General features: G+C 48.0%; 1 protein-coding gene across 1 annotated transcript in view; it reads left to right on the top strand.

Moving 5' to 3' along the window:
- Window positions 1-20,439, top strand: part of dnah5l (dynein, axonemal, heavy chain 5 like) — an 89,586-nt gene that overhangs the window by 33,059 nt on the left and 36,088 nt on the right. Inside the window, exons 41-60 of the mRNA XM_075452492.1 lie at window positions 1,500-1,715; window positions 2,301-2,447; window positions 3,176-3,419; window positions 4,327-4,434; window positions 9,269-9,456; window positions 10,292-10,486; window positions 11,179-11,313; window positions 11,400-11,457; window positions 12,401-12,532; window positions 12,908-13,125; window positions 13,238-13,372; window positions 14,167-14,343; window positions 14,727-14,816; window positions 14,925-15,059; window positions 15,208-15,309; window positions 15,473-15,640; window positions 17,049-17,255; window positions 17,339-17,431; window positions 18,232-18,468; window positions 19,461-19,526. Coding sequence (XP_075308607.1) covers window positions 1,500-1,715; window positions 2,301-2,447; window positions 3,176-3,419; window positions 4,327-4,434; window positions 9,269-9,456; window positions 10,292-10,486; window positions 11,179-11,313; window positions 11,400-11,457; window positions 12,401-12,532; window positions 12,908-13,125; window positions 13,238-13,372; window positions 14,167-14,343; window positions 14,727-14,816; window positions 14,925-15,059; window positions 15,208-15,309; window positions 15,473-15,640; window positions 17,049-17,255; window positions 17,339-17,431; window positions 18,232-18,468; window positions 19,461-19,526 — 3,051 coding nt within the window. The remainder of the gene's footprint in view (window positions 1-1,499; window positions 1,716-2,300; window positions 2,448-3,175; window positions 3,420-4,326; window positions 4,435-9,268; window positions 9,457-10,291; window positions 10,487-11,178; window positions 11,314-11,399; window positions 11,458-12,400; window positions 12,533-12,907; window positions 13,126-13,237; window positions 13,373-14,166; window positions 14,344-14,726; window positions 14,817-14,924; window positions 15,060-15,207; window positions 15,310-15,472; window positions 15,641-17,048; window positions 17,256-17,338; window positions 17,432-18,231; window positions 18,469-19,460; window positions 19,527-20,439) is intronic.

The raw sequence follows: 20,439 nt of genomic DNA, 5'->3' as shown, positions 1-20,439 counted from the left end.
CGGCACTTGACTTGACTTGAGACACGATGACTTGAATGACCTGAGTGTTATTCAGTTCATGTTTTCAGTTTGAATATTAAATTAATTTAAAAAATAACATGGATTACCCGGTAGGAGCGCAGGCTGAGGATGGCGTCCTGATTGGATCCCTACCCTGTCCATCAGCCATGCCCTCTCTGCATACCTTAGTGTTTATTGGAGAGAATAAACTCATATCAGATATGCATCAACATGTCAGCGGGACCGAGAGTCGTTGTCTTCGGCTTTCATAATCACCATTTTGATGGCAAAAGACGAACAGCTCAGTGCAAGACATGCGGCATCAACATCTCAGACAGCCAGACCACAACTTCCAACTTTGTTCATCATTTAAAGATCCATTCTGACCAGTAAGTGCTCGTCAGCTTAGCTAATATTATCCTGTTAGCCTAGTCGGTAGTTAGCTAACGTTAGCTTGATATGCTACGGGGTGGACAGGTTGGACACATTGGCCAATGATGTTTACTGACAGTTACTTATATCTTTGTGTTTTCACTTTATTAAGATCAGATTCTGCAGGTAAAACTGCAATAATAAGGTGACTTGACTTGACCAAGAAAAAGTTACTTGGGACTTGAAAGCTAAGACTTGACATGCACATGTGTGACTTGGTCCCATCTCTATATAAGACCCTTCCTGACTATGGAGTCAGCGAAAACTTCTACGCATGCAATGATATTTACTCATATTTCCTGCTGTTATACAGCATGGTCACATACATCAGAGAGTACTTTAAAACCAATCAAGTTTCTCTTCAAGAGAACACTTAAAACTCTCGACAAAAAACCTATACATTACCATTACTGTAAAATTATTAAAAAGTATAAAATCTTGGACCTTGATAGCTATCAGTTGTTTTTGGATGTCTGTCTCATCTTTAAGGTTTCCAAAGGATTAGCCCCTCCACCATTACAGGATTTCATAAAGACTAAATCCTCTGGAGTAAACACCAGAGCTCAGACTAGAGGAGACTGTGATGTACAGTGGGCGTAGGACTAAATTTGTCCAAATGGTGGAGTCCATCAGAGGAACAAACTGCCAACTCGTGTTAGAAACTGGGACAATTCCACCACCTTTAAAAAGACCCTTAAACAGTGGTTGAAAACACCCAGACCTGCTCTCATGGGTCACCCCTCCATCTTTTCCATTTTGTGTATGAACTCTTAACTTTGCTGTGAATTAGTGTTTCTTTTTATTTTTTTTTATGTCAAATTTCTGCATGTTATATCCATTTGTCATGGTTTATTGTCTGTATGTTTTTTTTTTTTTTTTTATGATACCTGCCTTAGGACAACGGATGAAATTTAGCAACTGTGCTAACTCTGGCATATTTACATTGATGCTCTGCTGATATGTTGATTAATGTGCATTGTCCTAATCAAATAAATAATAAAGAAAATAAAAATAAAGGGCGGCAGTGGGGGCATCATTGACCGAGCTGTTGGAGCTTTGCCTTTCAGGGGAATGTGGAGGTGTGGTTGGGCCAGCTGCTGTCCGGGGTGAGGCAGACCCTCCACGCCATCATCCGTCGGGCCCACCTGGCCGTCGGGGACCCTGAGCTGAAGCTGCTGGACTTCCAGGCGGCGTTCCCGGCTCAGGTCGGCCTGCTGGGAATCCAGATGCTTTGGACCAGAGACGCAGAGGACGCGCTTGTCCTCAGCAAGTCTGACAAGAAGGTGAATGAGTAGGGCCGGGCGAGTTAACTCGTTGTTATTATCGCGTTAACTCGTTAATTATTTAATGCCGATAAATATCTTATCGCGCATTAACGCAGGTTTTATTTATTTATTTTATTATTGTAAAAGTCTGCTGCTCGCAGGCTTTTATTTTGTAAAAGTCTGTTGCTCACAGGCTTTTATTTTGTAAAAGTCTGTTGCTCACAGGCTTTTATTTTGTAAAAGTCTGTTGCTCACAGGCTTTTATTCTGTAAAAGTCTGTTGCTCACAGGCTTTTATTTTGTAAAAGTCTGCTGCTGTCTGCTGTGGAACAGGAAAAGAAAGTAATCGGCGGATCCACCAAACATGGAGAAGGGTACGGAACTTTTACTCGGCCATTTTCATTTTAAAGTTCTTCCAGACGGCGGAGTCGACAGAACCAAAGTCATCTGTAAACTATGCCAAGTTGAATTGTCTTCTCACCGTAGATTAATCGTGATTAATCAGGGAAATCATGTGATTAATTAGATTAAACAATTTAATCGTTGCCTAGCCCTATAAATGATGTTTCCAAATGGACCACCGTCCTCCACGATGTCATCACAGATCATGCAGACGACCAATCAGAAGTTTCTGGACCTCCTCAATGAGCTGATCGACACGACAACCAGGAATCTGAGCCGGAACGAGAGGACCAAGTACGAGACGCTCATCACCATCCATGTCCACCAGAGCGACATCTTTGCCGACCTGGTGAGTGGACACGGGGACAGACATCGGCTGTGTTCCAAACCGCATACTTCTCCTACTACTCATACTAACTTTTTGAGTTAGTATGCGAGTGAGTAAGCGAGAAGTTCCCGGATGCATACTAGATTTTCCTAAATGTTGGGTCTGCATCATGAGGTTACTACTCATACTCAAACTACCCAAGATGCAACGTAACGTGACGTCGCCGATCGTCATTTCCTGTCAAAACGGCAGTTTCAAGCTAGCTACAACGAGGGTAGGTTCACTTCCTGTTTTCAAAACAAAAGCACCAATTGTATCCTAATGGCTTTCCCTATGATAAAAGGCAACGGGTATTTTATTTTGTGAAAATAACCGGAAGTGCGTTGCTCACTGCGGCTAGCTTTAGTAGCGCCGAATTCGTGGGAACAAAAATGTAAATAGCCGGTATTTTGTCAGGTTTTCAACACGTTGGGGATCTAAACGACTACTTTCTCACCTGAAAATGTTTCAAATGTTGCTAAAGTTTACAGAGTTTAGAGCTTAAGAGAAATCATCTTCAGGCCGGCTGATTTCGGCTCGGGCAGGAGCGAAATGCATTGTGGGTAAACGCTCTGCATACTGTCTGATGTATGCAGTATGCAGTATGGAAGTATGGAGTATGTAGTATGCAGTATGTAGTATGCGGTTTCGAACACAGACTTCCTCTCTGACATCCGCCGGGGTCGCTAACGCATCATCACCTTCCTCAGGTGCGTCTGAACGTGCGCTCTGCGTCCGACTTTGAGTGGCAGAAGCAGTCCAGGTTCTACTTCCTGGAGGAGGCGGACAGATGTGTCATCCAGATCACAGATGTGCAGTTCAGCTACTGCAACGAATACCTGGGCTGCACCGACAGACTGGTCATCACGCCGCTGACGGACAGGTGCTACATCACCCTGTCCCAGGCTCTGGGGATGAGTATGGGCGGAGCTCCGGCCGGGCCGGCGGGAACAGGTGAGGCGGCACGCTGCAGCGGAAACGACTCGGTTAGATGTTGACCTGGACCTCCAAAAATGAAAAATCCTGACTCAATATTTGTTTTTTGGAAGCTAAAAGATGTGTAGCCTGTTCATGGAAAATGGATAAACCTTGTTCTACTTCACAATGGTAAACAGGGAAGTCTTTTTACTTGGCTTTAGAAAAGATACCATGAAAAATAAGCTTGACAAGTTTTGGAAAATCTGGAAGATTTTCTGTAATTTCCTTGAGAAAAATTATATTGAAGTAGATGGCTGGAATGAAGAGCTGAACTAAAGATTTATCCACCTTTTCATACTATCTTGATTTAGTATACACATTTTTTTTAAATTCTTTATTATATATTTATTTTATTTTTTTTATACATTTTTTTATTTTGCCATTTAGTCATTTATTATTATTTAGTTAGTAGTAGTATTATTATTGTTGTTTTATTGTTGTTAATTCAATCATTGTAAATATTTAAAAAAAAATGTTGAGCTACTTGACAAATTTGAATTTCCCCCATTGGGGGATAAATAAAGTATTTTTCTATTCTATTTAGACCTTTACATATATGTGTTATATGTGTCTTTACATATGTGTGTGTATATTTAGATATACGCATTTATTTATTCACATATTTTTTTATTTATTTATCTCTTTACCACCATGATTCTTACACAAGCAATGATATTTTGTTTTGTGGTTAAAAACGTCTTTTTTTTATTATTATTATTTTATTTTTTTCTTTCTTCCAGTTTTTTATTAATTAATTTTATTTTAATAATTATTTTTGCTATTATTATCGTTTATTTTTTTGTTTGTACAAAATGTACAATAAACATATGTTTAAAAAAAAAAAGAAAATGTTGACCTGGAGTTGGTGTTCGTGCGTTTTCAGGTAAAACGGAGACCACCAAAGACATGGGCCGCTGCCTGGGGAAATATGTGGTGGTTTTCAACTGCTCAGACCAGATGGACTACAGAGGACTGGGGCGCATCTATAAGGGTGAGTTGGGCCTCCACTGCACCGACAGATCCTCCTGGGTTTAGGGTCTTTCATGGCGTGGAAACACCTGGATCCTGAGACCTTCTCATCCAGCCGCCCAGACCTGGACTTTAGCCGAAGATGTGGCTCAAAACCGATTAATAACCGAAAAAGAAACCTCACCTGAGATCTAATGTAGATCTTCTGTAACACAAACCCAGTCTGGTTCAGGCAGGTCCACGTCCTAAAGGTGGAATATTTCATCCATCCATCCATACGTCCCATGGAGTCCAGATCCTTGAGGTTCTCCTGGGTCAGGGGTCGGCAACCTTTCACACTCTAAGAGCCATTTGGACCCGGTTCCCACGGAAAAGAAAACACTGGGAGCCCGCTAATACTTTTCTACATCTAAAATGAAGATATTGTTTTTTTTTTACCTTGCTTTGAATAAACAACTATAGTGTGTTGCTTACAAAATCCATGAGGAGCTAAACTTACATTTTATTTATGTAATGAACACATTTTGAACTCTTGAAAAGATAATAATAATAATAAAGAAAATGCAAACGATTCTGCCCAGGCATCATTAAATGTTCTATTTTCTTCAGATATTTTTCTTTTCTTACATTTCTCCATACTTGGCCTACGTGGAGTTGAAAGTCTCGAGTGTGACGCATATCTTCAGCAACGAAAAATAATGAAATTATTATTATTTTAATATTTCAAGATCACAATAATCTTCCAATTTAGAACTACAATAAAAAAAAAATCGAACTAACACAAATAAAATACACTTAAATTATTTTCCAGAGCCGCGGTTAAAGGATGAAAGAGTCGCAGGTTGCCGACCTCTGTCCTCGGTCAGTGTTACAGCCGGACTTCAGGTTCTCCTCGGTCACTGTCCCAGTCGGACTTCAGGTTCTCCTCGGTCAGTGTTACAGCCGGACTTCAGGTTCTCCTCGGTCAGTGTTACAGCCGGACTTCAGGTTCTCCTCGGTCAGTGTCCCAGCCGGACTTCAGGTTCTCCTTGGTCAGTGTTACAGCCGGACTTCAGGTTCTCCTCGGTCAGTGTCCCAGCCGGACTTCAGGTTCTCCTCGGTCATTGTCCCAGCCGGACTTCAGGTTCTCCTCGGTCATTGTCCCAGCCGGACTTCAGGTTCTCCTCGGTCAGTGTCCCAGCCGGACTTCAGGTTCTCCTCGATCATTGTTACAGCCGGACTTCAGGTTCTCCTCGGTCAGTGTCCCAGCCGGACTTCAGGTTCTCCTCGGTCAGTGTCCCAGTCGGACTTCAGGTTCTCCTCGGTCAGTGTTACAGCCGGACTTCAGGTTCTCCTCGGTCAGTGTTACAGCCGGACTCGAGGTTCTCCTCGGTCAGTGTTACAGCCAGACTTCAGGTTCTCCTCGGTCAGTGGTCCAGCCGGACTTCAGGTTCTCCTCGGTCAGTGTCCCAGCCAGACTTCAGGTTCTCCTCGGTCATTGTTACAGCCAGACTTCAGGTTCTCCTCGGTCAGTGGTACAGCCGGACTTCAGGTTCTCCTCGGTCAGTGTCCCAGCCAGACTTCAGGTTCTCCTCGGTCAGTGGTCCAGCCGGACTTCAGGTTCTCCTCGGTCAGTGTCCCAGTCGGACTTCAGGTTCTCCTCGGTCAGTGTTACAGCCGGACTTCAGGTTCTCCTCGGTCACTGTCCCAGCCGGACTCGAGGTTCTCCTCGGTCAGTGTCCCAGTCGGACTTCAGGTTCTCCTCGGTCAGTGTAACAGCCGGACTTCAGGTTCTCCTCGGTCAGTGTCCCAGCCGGACTTCAGGTTCTCCTCGGTCAGTGTCCCAGCCGGACTTCAGGTTCTCCTCGGTCATTGTTACAGCCGGACTTCAGGTTCTCCTCGGTCAGTGTCCCAGCCGGACTTCAGGTTCTCCTCGGTCAGTGTCCCAGTCGGACTTCAGGTTCTCCTCGGTCAGTGTTACAGCCGGACTTCAGGTTCTCCTCGGTCAGTGTTACAGCCGGACTCGAGGTTCTCCTCGGTCAGTGTTACAGCCAGACTTCAGGTTCTCCTCGGTCAGTGGTCCAGCCGGACTTCAGGTTCTCCTCGGTCAGTGTCCCAGCCAGACTTCAGGTTCTCCTCGGTCATTGTTACAGCCAGACTTCAGGTTCTCCTCGGTCAGTGGTACAGCCGGACTTCAGGTTCTCCTCGGTCAGTGTCCCAGCCAGACTTCAGGTTCTCCTCGGTCAGTGTCCCAGCCAGACTTCAGGTTCTCCTTGGTCAGTGTCCCAGCCGGACTCGAGGTTCTCCTCGGTCAGTGTTACAGCCAGACTTCAGGTTCTCCTCGGTCAGTGTCCCAGCCGGACTTCAGGTTCTCCTCGGTCATTGTTACAGCCGGACTTCAGGTTCTCCTCGGTCAGTGTCCCAGCCGGACTTCAGGTTCTCCTCGGTCATTGTTACAGCCGGACTTCAGGTTCTCCTCGGTCATTGTTACAGCCGGACTTCAGGTTCTCCTCGGTCAGTGTCCCAGCCGGACTCGAGGTTCTCCTCGGTCAGTGTTACAGCCAGACTTCAGGTTCTCCTCGGTCAGTGGTCCAGTCGGACTTCAGGTTCTCCTCGGTCAGTGGTCCAGTCGGACTTCAGGTTCTCCTCGGTCAGTGTTACAGCCAGACTTCAGGTTCTCCTCGGTCAGTGTCCCAGCCAGACTTCAGGTTCTCCTCGGTCAGTGTCCCAGCCAGACTTCAGGTTCTCCTCGGTCAGTGTCCCAGCCAGACTTCAGGTTCTCCTCGGTCATTGTTACAGCCGGACTTCAGGTTCTCCTCGGTCAGTGTCCCAGCCGGACTCGAGGTTCTCCTCGGTCAGTGTTACAGCCAGACTTCAGGTTCTCCTCGGTCAGTGTCCCAGCCGGACTTCAGGTTCTCCTCGGTCAGTGTCCCAGCCGGACTTCAGGTTCTCCTCGGTCAGTGTCCCAGCCGGACTTCAGGTTCTCCTCGGTCAGTGTTACAGCCGGACTTCAGGTTCTCCTCGGTCATTGTTACAGCCGGACTTCAGGTTCTCCTCGGTCAGTGTCCCAGCCGGACTTCAGGTTCTCCTCGGTCAGTGTCCCAGCCAGACTTCAGGTTCTCCTCGGTCAGTGGTCCAATCGGACTTCAGGTTCTCCTCGGTCATTGTTACAGCCGGACTTCAGGTTCTCCTCGGTCAGTGTCCCAGCCGGACTCGAGGTTCTCCTCGGTCAGTGTCCCAGTCAGACTTCAGGTTCTCCTCGGTCATTGTTACAGCCGGACTTCAGGTTCTCCTCGGTCAGTGTCCCAGCCGGACTCGAGGTTCTCCTCGGTCAGTGTTACAGCCAGACTTCAGGTTCTCCTCGGTCAGTGGTCCAGTCGGACTTCAGGTTCTCCTCGGTCAGTGTTACAGCCGGACTTCAGGTTCTCCTCGGTCAGTGTTACAGCCAGACTTCAGGTTCTCCTCGGTCAGTGTCCCAGTCGGACTTCAGGTTCTCCTCGGTCAGTGTTACAGCCGGACTTCAGGTTCTCCTCGGTCAGTGTTACAGCCAGACTGCAGGTTCTCCTCGGTCAGTGTCCCAGTCGGACTTCAGGTTCTCCTCGGTCAGTGTTACAGCCGGACTTCAGGTTCTCCTCGGTCAGTGTTACAGCCGGACTTCAGGTTCTCCTCGGTCAGTGTTACAGCCGGACTTCAGGTTCTCCTCGGTCAGTGTTACAGCCGGACTGCAGGTTCTCCTCGGTCAGTGTTACAGCCGGACTTCAGGTTCTCCTTGGTCAGTGTTACAGCCGGACTTGAGGTTCTCCTCGGTCAGTGGTCCAGCCGGACTCGAGGTTCTCCTCGGTCAGTGTCCCAGCCGGACTCGAGGTTCTCCTCGGTCAGTGGTCCAGTCGGACTCGAGGTTCTCCTCGGTCAGTGGTCCAGCCGGACTCGAGGTTCTCCTCGGTCAGTGTCCCAGCCGGACTCGAGGTTCTCCTCGGTCAGTGTCCCAGCCGGACTCGAGGTTCTCCTCGGTCAGTGTTACAGCCGGACTTCAGGTTCTCCTCGGTCAGTGGTCCAGTCGGACTTCAGGTTCTCCTCGGCCAGTGTTACCGCTGGACTTGAGGTTCTCCTCGGTCGGTGGTCCAGTCGGACTTCAGGTTCTCCTCGGTCGGTGTTACCGCTGGACTTGAGGTTCTCCTCGGTCGGTGGTCCAGTCGGACTTCAGGTTCTCCTCGGTCAGTGTTACCGCTGGACTTGAGGTTCTCCTCGGTCGGTGTTCCAGCCGGACTCGAGGTTCTCCTCGGTCGGTGTCCCAGTCGGACTTGAGGTTCTCCTCGGTCGGTGTTACCGCTGGACTTGAGGTTCTCCTCGGTCGGTGTTCCAGCCGGACTCGAGGTTCTCCTCGGTCGGTGTTCCAGCCGGACTTCAGGTTCTCCTCGGTCAGTGTTACCGCTGGACTTGAGGTTCTCCTCGGTCAGTGTTACAGCCAGACTTGAGGTTCTCCTCGGTCAGTGTCCCAGCTGGACTTCAGGTTCTCCTCGGTCAGTGTTCCAGCCGGACTTGAGGTTCTCCTCGGTCGGTGTCCCAGTCGGACTTGAGGTTCTCCTCGGTCAGTGTTACAGCCAGACTTGAGGTTCTCCTCGGTCCGTGTTCCAGCCGGACTCGAGGTTCTCCTCGGTCGGTGTTACAGCTGGACTTCAGGTTCTCCTCGGTCGGTGTTATAGCCAGACTACAGGTTCTCCTCGGTCAGTGTTACAGCCGGACTTCAGGTTCTCCTTGGTCGGTGTTACCGCTGGACTTCAGGTTTTCCTCGGTCGGTGTTCCAGCCGGACTCGAGGTTCTCCTCGGTCAGTGTTCCAGCCGGACTTGATCCCTCTGCCCTTGTTGTGTTTCCGCAGGCCTGGCCCAGTCCGGATCCTGGGGCTGCTTCGATGAGTTTAACCGCATCGAGCTGCCGGTGCTCTCTGTTGCTGCCCAGCAGATCTACGTGGTCCTGCAGTGCAAGAAGAACAAGAAGAAACAGTTTGTGTTCACAGACGGAGACGTGGTGGACCTGGACCCGGAGTTTGGCATCTTCCTTACCATGGTACCTGTGAAAAACTGAGATTCTATAAATCGAACTGCTGATAAAGTTTTAGAAAATAACTCCAAAGATCAAAGAGTCTGTTAAACATTGTAGAACCAAATGTTTTCTGTTGCTCTTCAACCTGATGATACTTCAATTTCCATTGCACATAAAAACCCCTCGATGTAGATGAGGTTCTGATCTGAGCTAACAGCTAATCTGTTGAGCTAACCTGCTGAGCTAACAGCTAATCTTCTGAGCTAACAGCTAACCTGCTGAGCTAACCTTCTGAGCTAACAGCTAACCCTCTGAGCTAACCTGCTGAGCTAACAGTTAACCTTTTGAGCTAACCTTCTGAGCTAACAGCTAACCTGCTCTTAATCTTAATCTTAATCAAACTGAGCTAACAGCTAACCTTCTGAGCTAACAGCTAACCTGTTGAGCAAATCTGCTGAGCTAACATCTAACCTTCTGAGCTAACAGCTAACCTGCTCTTAATCTGAGCTAACAGCTAACCTTCTGAGCTAACAGCTAACCTGTTGAGCAAATCTGCTGAGCTAACATCTAACCTTCTGAGCTAACAGCTAACCTGCTCTTAATCTGAGCTAACAGCTAACCTTCTGAGCTAACAGCTAACCTGTTGAGCAAATCTGCTGAGCTAACATCTAACCTTCTGAGCTAACATCTAACCTGATGAGTTCTAGACAGGATCTGATATATAAGCACAGGTACGTTCTTGAGCTGAACGACAGTAGAACCAGAGAGGAACACGTGAGCTGTCAGAGGTGGAACCGATCTGGTACCAACCGACTGCAAAGTTCCGGACTTTTTTACCCGGAACTTCTTGGTCCCGCAGAACCCCGGTTACGCTGGTCGTCAAGAGCTGCCTGAAAACCTGAAGATCCAGTTCCGCACGGTCGCCATGATGGTCCCTGACCGAGCCATCATCATGAGGGTCAAACTGGCCAGCGCAGGTTTCCGTGACAACCAGGTCCTGAGCAGGAAGTTCTATACCCTCTACAAGCTGTGTGAGGAGCAGCTGTCCAAGCAGGTGGTTCCACTCATTTCATCAGCAGAACAGGCTCCTCCCACTGCCACACACAGGCTCCTCCCACTGCCACACACAGGCCCCTCCCACTGCCACACACAGTCTCCTCCCACTGCCACACACAGGCCCCTCCCACTGCCACACACAGTCTCCTCCCACTGCAACACTCAGGCCCCTCCCACTGCAACACACAGGCTCCTCCCACTGCCACACACAGGCCCCTCCCACTGCTACACACAGGCTCCTCCCACTGCCACACACTGGCTCCTCCCACTGCCACACACAGGCCCCTCCCACTGCTACACACTGGCTCCTCCCACTGCCACACACAGGCTCCTCCCACTGCCACACACAGGCTCCTCCCACTGCCACACACAGGCCCCTCCCACTGCCACGCACAGGCTCCTCCCACTACCACGCACAGGTCCCTCCCACTGCCACGCACAGGCTCCTCCCACTGCCACACACAGGCCCCTCCCACTGCTACACACTGGCTCCTCCCACTGCCACACACAGGCTCCTCCCACTGCCACACACAGGCTCCTCTCACTGCCACACACAGGCCCCTCCCACTGCCACGCACAGACTCCTCCCACTGCCACGCACAGGCTCCTCCCACTGTCACGCACAGGCCCCTCCCACTGCCATACACAGGCTCTGAGCCACGATAATCTCACCTATGATCCATCCAACAGGTCCATTATGACTTTGGTCTGAGGAACATTTTGTCGGTCTTGAGGACGCTCGGAGCCGTGAAGAGATCAAACCCGTCTGAGCCGGAGAGGACGGTGGTGATGAGGGTGCTGAGGGACATGAACCTCTCAAAGCTGGTGAGTTTCAGCGGGTCTGAGGTATTACTGGGGTATCCACAGGTTCTACGGGAGGTTTTAATTACTGGGAACCTTTTTCTCTGTAGGTGGATGAGGATGAGCCCCTCTTCATGAGCCTGATCAGTGACCTGTTTCCTGGCATCGGTAGGTTTTCCTCTGATATCAGAGAAAGTGGAGATGAACACGTCAACACGTGTTTTCAGCTGTTAATTTCCTGACCTCTAACAAGTCCGTTTTTATGGTGTGATCAGTGTGGAACCGTTTAAGGCTGTGTTCGAAACCGCAAACCGCATACTGCATACTGCATACTTCCATACTGCATACTTCCATACTGCATACTTCCGTACTACATACTGCATACTACATACTTCATACTGCATACTGCATACTTCCATACTGCATACTTCCATACTGCATACTTCCTTACTACATACTACACACTTCATACTTCATACTACATACTGCATACTGCATACTCATCGATCAGACAGTATGCAGAGCGTTTACCCACAATGCATTTCGCTCCTGCCCGAGCAGAAATCAGCCGGCCTGAAGCTGATTTCCCTTAAGCTCTAAACTCTGTAAACTTTAGCAACATTTGAAACATTTTCAGGTGAGAAAGTAGTCGTTTAGATCCCCAACGTGTTGAAAACCTGACAAAATACCGGCTGTTTACCATTTTGTTCCCACGAATTCGGGGCTACTAAAGCTAGCCGCAGTTAGCTAACGCACTTCTGGTTATTTTCACAAAATAAAATACCCGTTGCCTTTTATCATAGGGAAAGCCATTACCATACAATTGGTGCTTTTGTTTTGAAAACAGGAAGTGAACCTACCCTCGTTGTAGCTAGCTTGAAACTGCCGTTTTGACAGGAAATGACGATCGGCCACGTTACGTTGCATCTTGGGTAGTTTGAGTATGAGTAGTAACCTCATGATGCATACCCAACATTTAGAGAATCTAGTCTGCATCCGGGAACTTCTCGCTTACTCAAACTCACATACTAACTCAGAAAGTTAGTATGAGTAGTAGGAGAAGTATGCGGTTTGGAACACAGCCTGAGACCTTCTCCCTCCTCTGCTGCAGTTCTGGATAAAGCCGGTTATCCAGACCTGGAGTCGTCCATCCTCACTCAGGCTCAGCAGGCCGGTCTGATCCCTCATCCTCCCTGGATCCTCAAGCTGGTTCAGCTCTACGAGACCCAGAGAGTCCGGCACGGTACAGCTCTGCAGTTTTCTCTCTGTTTGTCTTTCTGCTACAGGACGCTGGGATCTTTATCTACCTTCTGAGTATCTGAGCCTTCCTGAAGCAGAAAGGGTGGTAGGGTACAGTCCGATCCCAGGCTCTTACTTTGCACAAATGCAGGCAGATAAGCTACAATCCTTCCACATTTTAGTCCAAACATTAGCTTCTAAACCCTCCTGGAAAGTGAAGGACCAATTAAAGAAGCTTTCTTTTTACAAAGGTATGAAGTCTGTTTCTTTCTAAGTTCTCCGCTTTCCCTGAGGAAAGAATCCCGACCCGGGCATCCAGAACAGCTCCTGAGTCCCTGTGACACGCCGCCCTCCTCAGCTTACTGATGTTCTGCTGCAGGTATGATGGCGCTGGGTCCCAGCGGCGCCGGGAAGACGACCTGCATCCACACGCTGATGAGGGCCATGTCGGAGTGCGGCTCCCCCCACCGGGAGATGAGGATGAACCCCAAAGCCATCACGGCCTCGCAGATGTTCGGCACGTTGGACGTGGCCACCAACGACTGGACGGACGGCGTCTTCTCCGCCCTGTGGAGGCGAACTCTGAGAGCCAAGAAGGTCGGAAAACTGTTCGGTCGACTCTCAGTCTGTGCGTCATCACTGCCTGCATGCTAACACTGTGTGTGTGTGTGTGTGTGTGTGTGTGTGTGTGTGTGTGTTTGTGTGTAAGGGGGAGCACATCTGGATTGTGTTGGACGGTCCAGTTGATGCCATCTGGATCGAGAACCTGAACTCGGTTCTGGACGACAACAAAACTCTGACGCTGGCGAACGGAGATCGGATCCCCATGGCTCCCTGCTGCAAGGTGGGCACCAACGCTCCAGTCCTGCAGGTTCTGACAGATGTGGCAGATGTGTTCAGCCCAGAGAGTGAGCTAACAGCAAAGTATCTGTTGAGCTAACAGCTAACCTGCTGAGCTAACAGCTAACCTGCTGAGGTTAAAGGTTCTGACAGATGTGGCAGATGTGTTAAGCCCAGAGAATGAGCTAACAGCAAAGTATCTGTTGAGCTAACAGCTAACCTGCTGAGCTAACAGCTAACCTGCTGAGGTTAAAGGTTCTGACAGATGTGGCAGATGTGTTAAGCCCAGAGAGTGAGCTAACAGCTAAGTATCTGTTGAGCTAACAGCTAACCTGTTGAGCTAACAACTAACTTGTTGAGGTTAAAGGTTTGTGACAGATGTGGCAGATGTGTTCAGCCCAGAGAGTTAGCTCACAGCTAACCAGCTGAGCTAACAGCTAACCTGCTAAGGTTAAAGGTTTGTGACGGATGTGGCAGATGTGTTCAGTGCAGAGAGTGAGCTAACAGCTAACCTGCTGAGCTAACAGCTAACCTGCTGAGCTAAAAGCTAACCTGCTGAGCTAATAGCTAACCTGCTAAGGTTAAAGGTTTCTGACAGATGTGGCAGATGTGTTCAGCCCAGAGAGTGAGCTAACAGCTAACCTGCTGAGGTTAAAGGTTTCTGACAGATGTGGCAGATGTGTTCAGCCCAGAGAGTGAGCTAACAGCTAACCTGCTGAGGTTAAAGGTTTCTGACAGATGTGCCAGATGTGTTCAGCCCAGAGCTCAGAGGTGAAGTCCTTTGTGTTCTGCCACCAGGTGGTCTTTGAACCCCACAACATCGACAATGCGTCCCCAGCCACGGTATCCAGGAACGGGATGGTGTTCATGAGCTCCTCGGTGCTCGGCTGGAGCCCCATCCTGCAGGCCTGGTTACAGAAGCTGCCGCAGCCGCAGGCCCACGCCCTGAGGGGCTGCTTCGACTGCTGCTACAAGGTGAGCCCCAGCAGGGGAAATCAGTCCTCCCACATCAATGATCAGAGTAATTTATTATGTAAATTATAAATAAATTAACGAGGCCATTTTGAAAATACCATTAAAGCTGTATTTTAAACAGGACCTTGATAAAAATGACATGGCTGTCTACAGCAGACTTGTGTTAAGCATTTTGGGCCTCTGCGAGCCCAAAATTCAATGGGAAAATCGATTGAAAAACACTTAACGAGCCAAAAACTGCCCTATTTTGGAGGCCTCATAACTCAGCCATACGACATCATAGAGACCTCATTCAAAGTTTATATGATCACATCAATGCTTTATCGCTGCAGGTTATATTTATCTGGTATAAACCATGAAGATGTGCTGTATTCCACCCTCAGGACCTGCTGGACTTCGTCCTCACCGCCGTGTCTCCTAAGATGCAGCTGCTGGAGTGTATGTACATCAGACAGACCATCGACCTGCTGCAGGTCAGCGCCTCTCTGATTCTTTCATTCTCGATGCTTCTGTGAGCTCCTGCTGCAGGATCCGTCTGAGACGGCGCTCTGGCCTCAGAATCAAAGTGTCTGTGTCTTCAGGGTTTGCTCGCTGCCACAGAGGAGAAACATGGCTGCCGGCCAGACGTCGGTCCCCTGTTCGTCTTTGCGGTCATGTGGTCTCTGGGTGCGCTGCTGGAGCTGGACGACAGAGTCAAGATGGAGGCCTTCCTGAAGGTTTGTTCAGTCCTGGTGAGGCCGACCTGTCTCCAGTTTCTGACAGAACCAAACCAACAGTATGTGACCAGCTCTGTGCTGTAGTTACTGTAAAGGAGCCACTCTTCAGTAGAAGAGGTCACATTTCTATGCTTTTTCTCTTCTGAAGGCTCACAGCTCCTCTCTGGATCTGCCGCACACTCAGGACGACCAGAACATCTTTGAGTTCACGGTTGGCGAGCAGGGACAGTGGGAACACTGGTCCAGTAAGGTCTGTAGGCGCAACTTATTTCCTTCCTTACCTTCCACCTCACCTCAGAATCCATCATTCTGCACGTTACAGGTTCACAAGAAACTTTGTGCTGTCCAGACCTAAGATCAGAACACTTCCAACTCTCAGACTCAGCATGCGTATCTCCTGCGTTGATCCTCAGGTCCCGGAGTACGTCTACCCCAAAGAGTGCGTCCCCGAGTATTCGTCCATCCTGGTGCCCAACGTGGACAGCGTGAGGACGGACTTCCTGCTGCAGACCGTCATGAAGCAGAGGAAGGCCGTGCTGTTGATCGGAGAGCAGGGCACCGCCAAGACCGTGATGATTAAGGTGAGGAACACCAGAGACAGAGAACGGTTTCATCTAAGCACAGCTGCGGGGAACCGGTTGGTTCCAACTCATTTTTGGGCTGTGTTCCAAACCGCATACTTCTCCTACTACTCCTACTAACTTTTTGAGTTAGTAAGCGAGTTTGAGTAAGCGAGAAGTTCCCGGATGCATACTAGATTCTCCTAAATGTTGGGTATCTAGTATGTAGTATGTAGTATGGAAGTATCTAGTATGTAGTAGGTAGTATGGAAGTATCTAGAATGTAGTGTGGAAGTATGTAGTATGGAAGTATGTAATGTGGAAGTATGGAAGTATCTAGTATGTAGTATGCAGTATGCAGTAGGAAGTATGTAGTATGGAAGTATCTAGTATGCAGTATGCAGTAGGAAGTATGTAGTATGGAAGTATGTAGTATGCAGTATGCAGTAGGAAGTATGTAGTATGGAAGTATCTAGTATGCAGTATGCAGTAGGAAGTATGTAGTATGGAAGTATCTAGAATGTAGTATGGAAGTATTTAGTACGGAAGTATCTAGAATGTAGTATGCAGTATGCAGTAGGAAGTATGTAGTATGGAAGTATCTAGTATGCAGTAGGAAGTATGTAGTATGGAAGTATGTAGTATGCAGTATGCAGTAGGAAGTATGTAGTATGGAAGTATCTAGAATGTAGTATGGAAGTATGTAGTACGGAAGTATCTAGAATGTAGTATGGAAGTATGTAGTACGGAAGTATCTAGAATGTAGTGTGGAAGTATGTAGAATGTATGTAGTATGGAAGTATCTAGTATGTAGTAGGAAGTATCTAGAATGTAGTATGGAAGTATTTAGTACGGAAGTATCTAGAATGTAGTATGCAGTATGCAGTAGGAAGTATGTAGTATGGAAGTATCTAGTATGCAGTAGGAAGTATGTAGTATGGAAGTATGTAGTATGGAAGTATCTAGTATGCAGTAGGAAGTATGTAGTATGGAAGTATGTAGTATGCAGTATGCAGTAGGAAGTATGTAGTATGGAAGTATCTAGAATGTAGTATGGAAGTATGTAGTACGGAAGTATCTAGAATGTAGTATGGAAGTATGTAGTACGGAAGTATCTAGAATGTAGTATGGAAGTATGTAGTACGGAAGTATCTAGAATGTAGTATGGAAGTATGTAGTACGGAAGTATCTAGAATGTAGTGTGGAAGTATGTAGAATGTATGTAGTATGGAAGTATCTAGTATGTAGTATGGAAGTATCTAGAATGTAGTATGGAAGTATTTAGTACGGAAGTATCTAGAATGTAGTATGCAGTATGCGGTTTGGAACACAGTCACAGTCCTTTTATCTGACTTTAAAGCGCAGCTTTTAGTCCTCTTCCTCCCTTCCTGAACTAATGCGGCCCGGTTGCCTCTGGCGCCCCCTGCAGGGCCACACCAGCAAACTCCACCCAGACCTCCACGTCTGTAAGACGGTGAACTTCTCCTCGGCCACGCAGCCCGGAATGTTTCAGAGAACCATCGAGAGCTACGTCGACAAGCGTATGGGCGCCACCTACGGGCCGCCGGCGGGACGCAGCATGACCGTGTTCATCGACGACGTCAACATGCCCGTGATCAACCAATGGGGAGACCAGGTGGGCCGCAGGCTCTCTCTGATTGGCCGTCTTTCACTCTGGGCTTGGAACCAATCGGATTACTCGTGTCTGCTCTGCCGCAGGTAACCAACGAGTTCGTGCGTCAGCTGATGGAGCAGCGAGGCTTCTACAGTCTGGATCGCCCGGGGGAGTTCCTCACTGTGGTGGACGTTCAGGTGACGGAATTCAGATAAATCTGATCCTTTATTTTCACCTTTTTCCATCATGTCTTCACCATAAGTCTTTTTTTTTTTAATATATATAGATATATATATATCTATATATATCTTTATTCAATTTTCAAAAGACAAGACTGTTATCTTAACATTGAGTTCTTTTTTAGGAAATAAGTGTTGGTGGTATACTCCTTAAGGATATTATAGAACAAGCTGACAGACCTGCCAGATTTCTGTAAAAAGAGTCGTCTCTCTACATGTGAAATATTTTGACACTTGTGGTTTCTTTTGTGACAAAGTTTCTTACTTAAACAAATCCTGTTGTTGATTGTCATATTTCCTTTTCAATTGACTAAAAGACATCATGGTAGAACCTTCCAGTAGTTTATGTATATGGTGAATAAATGAATAAAATGGTTAAAAGTCAGATTAAGTCCGAGTTATACTGATTTTCTCTTATTTATTTGACTTATTTGGTTGCTTTCAGATGCTCTTTATCCTCGACTTTCGTTCTTTTTTGGCACCAGGAAATTGAATTCAGTTGCATTTTGCTTTTTTTATTCATAAAATGACGGCTAAAGGTTTATTCTGTTTTATTCTTTAAGACGGAATGAACTTAGAGATTAACATTTATACTGAGAGCTGCTAAAGTCCAGGAGAGTTTACTTCTGTGTCACCTCCAGCATCATCCAAAAAGACTAAAACTGGATACTGAGGGATTTCTGTTAGTCTGGGTGAGAGCTAACCCTAACCCTAACCCTAACCCAGCCTGTGAATAATGAGTGCATGACCTTCCCCAGCTGGTGGCGGCCATGATCCACCCCGGCGGCGGCCGGAACGACATCCCTCAGCGCCTGAAGAGGCAGTTCTGCATCTTCAACTGCACGCTGCCCTCCGACTCCTCCATCGATAAGATCTTCAGCACCATGGCCCGGGGACACTTCTGCCCAGAGAGGGGCTTCCCCGGCGGGGTCTGTCAGCTCGCTGCCTCCCTCGTGCCCTCCACCAGGCGAGTGTGGCAGGCCGTGAAGGCAAAGGTGAAACGTGCTCAATACTCAGCTTCCCTTTGCGTTTTGCTGATGAAATGAAGCACGTTTTGACGTTTTTTTTCTTGGATTCGAATGCGTGTCGTCTCGGTTAAACGGTCAGAATGAGTTCACTTCTCTGCATCCGGCTTTGGGCCACAGCTGCTCTCTGAAACCATTTTTTTCCAGCATTTCCTCATTGTCCAGCCTTGATGGTGGTAGAAACTCTCCCTTATTTCTTTTATTTTTTAAATTTAAATTAAATAAAATTATTTATATATTTTTTATTTATTTATTATTATTATTATTATTATTATTATTATTATTATTATTTCAAATGTTTTAAAAAAAATTATACAATTTTTTTTTATTATTTCAAATTCTTTAAAAAAATATATTTCAAATTTTTATTTTTATTTCAAATTTATTGTTTGAAATAATTTCCTTATTTTTCCTTATTTCAATTTTTTTTTAATTTGACCATTATTTTACCAGGTAAAATCGGTTGAGAACAGCTTCTCATTTACAACGATGACCTGGCAACAGGCCCCAGCGGACAGAACAAAGAAAAGAAAAGAAGCACAGTAAAAAGAATTGGGACACATAAATCAGACGTTACAATTAGTGAAAACACAGAACATTAAGGTAATACAATACAATGCCAGGGGGTCACATATAAAAAACAGTGATAAATTAGTTGATAAAAATGTTGTATAAAGTGCACAGCTCTCACGTTTGTGACATGTTCGTTTGTTTCTGTTTGTCTGGCGGTGTTGTCCTACCGGGTCAAAGGTCGGACCACCGGTCAATCAGAGACTATTCATGTCAAATCACACCGTCCCTTTTTTCCACCCAGAAAATGATGTGAATCGCATTGCATCGAATCATATCGTTGGCTTAGTATCGAACCAAATCGTATCGAATCATATCGTGAGATTAGTGTATCGTTACAGCTGGTTTGGATCATTTCTTTATCTGAGGCTGACTCTCGTGTTCTTCTTTAGATGTTACCGTCTCCCGCCAAGTTTCACTACATCTTCAACCTGAGGGACCTGAGCAGAATCTGGCAGGTAGGAACACCAGTATGATTTACCGTGGTGGATCCCGTTCTCCTCCGGTTTGAATGTTGGTGTAAGCAGAGCCTCAGAGTCCCCTGTGGGCCCATCAGGAGCCTCAGAGTCCCCTGTGGGCCCATCAGGAGCCTCAGAGTCCCCTGTGGGCCCATCGGGAGCCTCAGAGTCCTCTGTGGGCCCATCGGGAGCCTCAGGGTCCCCTGTGGGCCCATCGGGAGCCTCAGAGTCCCCTGTGGGCCCATCGGGAGCCTCAGAGTCCCCTGTGGGCCCATCGGGAGCCTCAGAGTCCCCTGTGGGCCCATCGGGAGCCTCAGAGTCCCCCTGTGGGCCTATCGGGAGCCTCAGAGTCCCCTGTGGGCCCATCGGGAGCCTCAGAGTCCTCTGTGGGCCCATCGGGAGCCTCAGAGTCCTCTGTGGGCCTTTCAGGAGCCTCAGAGTCCCCTGTGGGCCCATCAGGAGCCTCAGAGTCCTCTGTGGGCCTATCAGGAGCCTCAGAGTCCCCTGTGGGCCTATCAGGAGCCTCAGAGTCCTCTGTGGGCCTATCAGGAGCCTCAGAGTCCCCTGTGGGCCTATCAGGAGCCTCAGAGTCCTCTGTGGGCCTATCGGGAGCCTCAGAGTCCTCTGTGGGCCTATCGGGAGCCTCAGAGTCCTCTGTGGGCCTTTCAGGAGCCTCAGAGTCCCCTGTGGGCCTATCAGGAGCCTCAGAGTCCCCTGTGGGCCTATCAGGAGCCTCAGAGTCCTCTGTGGGCCTATCAGGAGCCTCAGAGTCCTCTGTGGGCCCATCAGGAGCCTCAGAGTCCCCTGTGGGCCTATCAGGAGCCTCAGAGTCCCCTGTGGGCCTATCAGGAGCCTCAGAGTCCCCTGTGGGCCTATCAGGAGCCTCAGAGTCCTCTGTGGGCCCATCAGGAGC

Source organism: Odontesthes bonariensis, chromosome 20, assembly GCF_027942865.1.
Source record: "Odontesthes bonariensis isolate fOdoBon6 chromosome 20, fOdoBon6.hap1, whole genome shotgun sequence".
Classification (NCBI taxonomy): Eukaryota; Metazoa; Chordata; class Actinopteri; order Atheriniformes; family Atherinopsidae; genus Odontesthes; species Odontesthes bonariensis.
The sequence above is the reverse complement of the archived record's forward strand: the minus strand, read 5'-3'. Positions and strand labels throughout refer to the sequence as shown.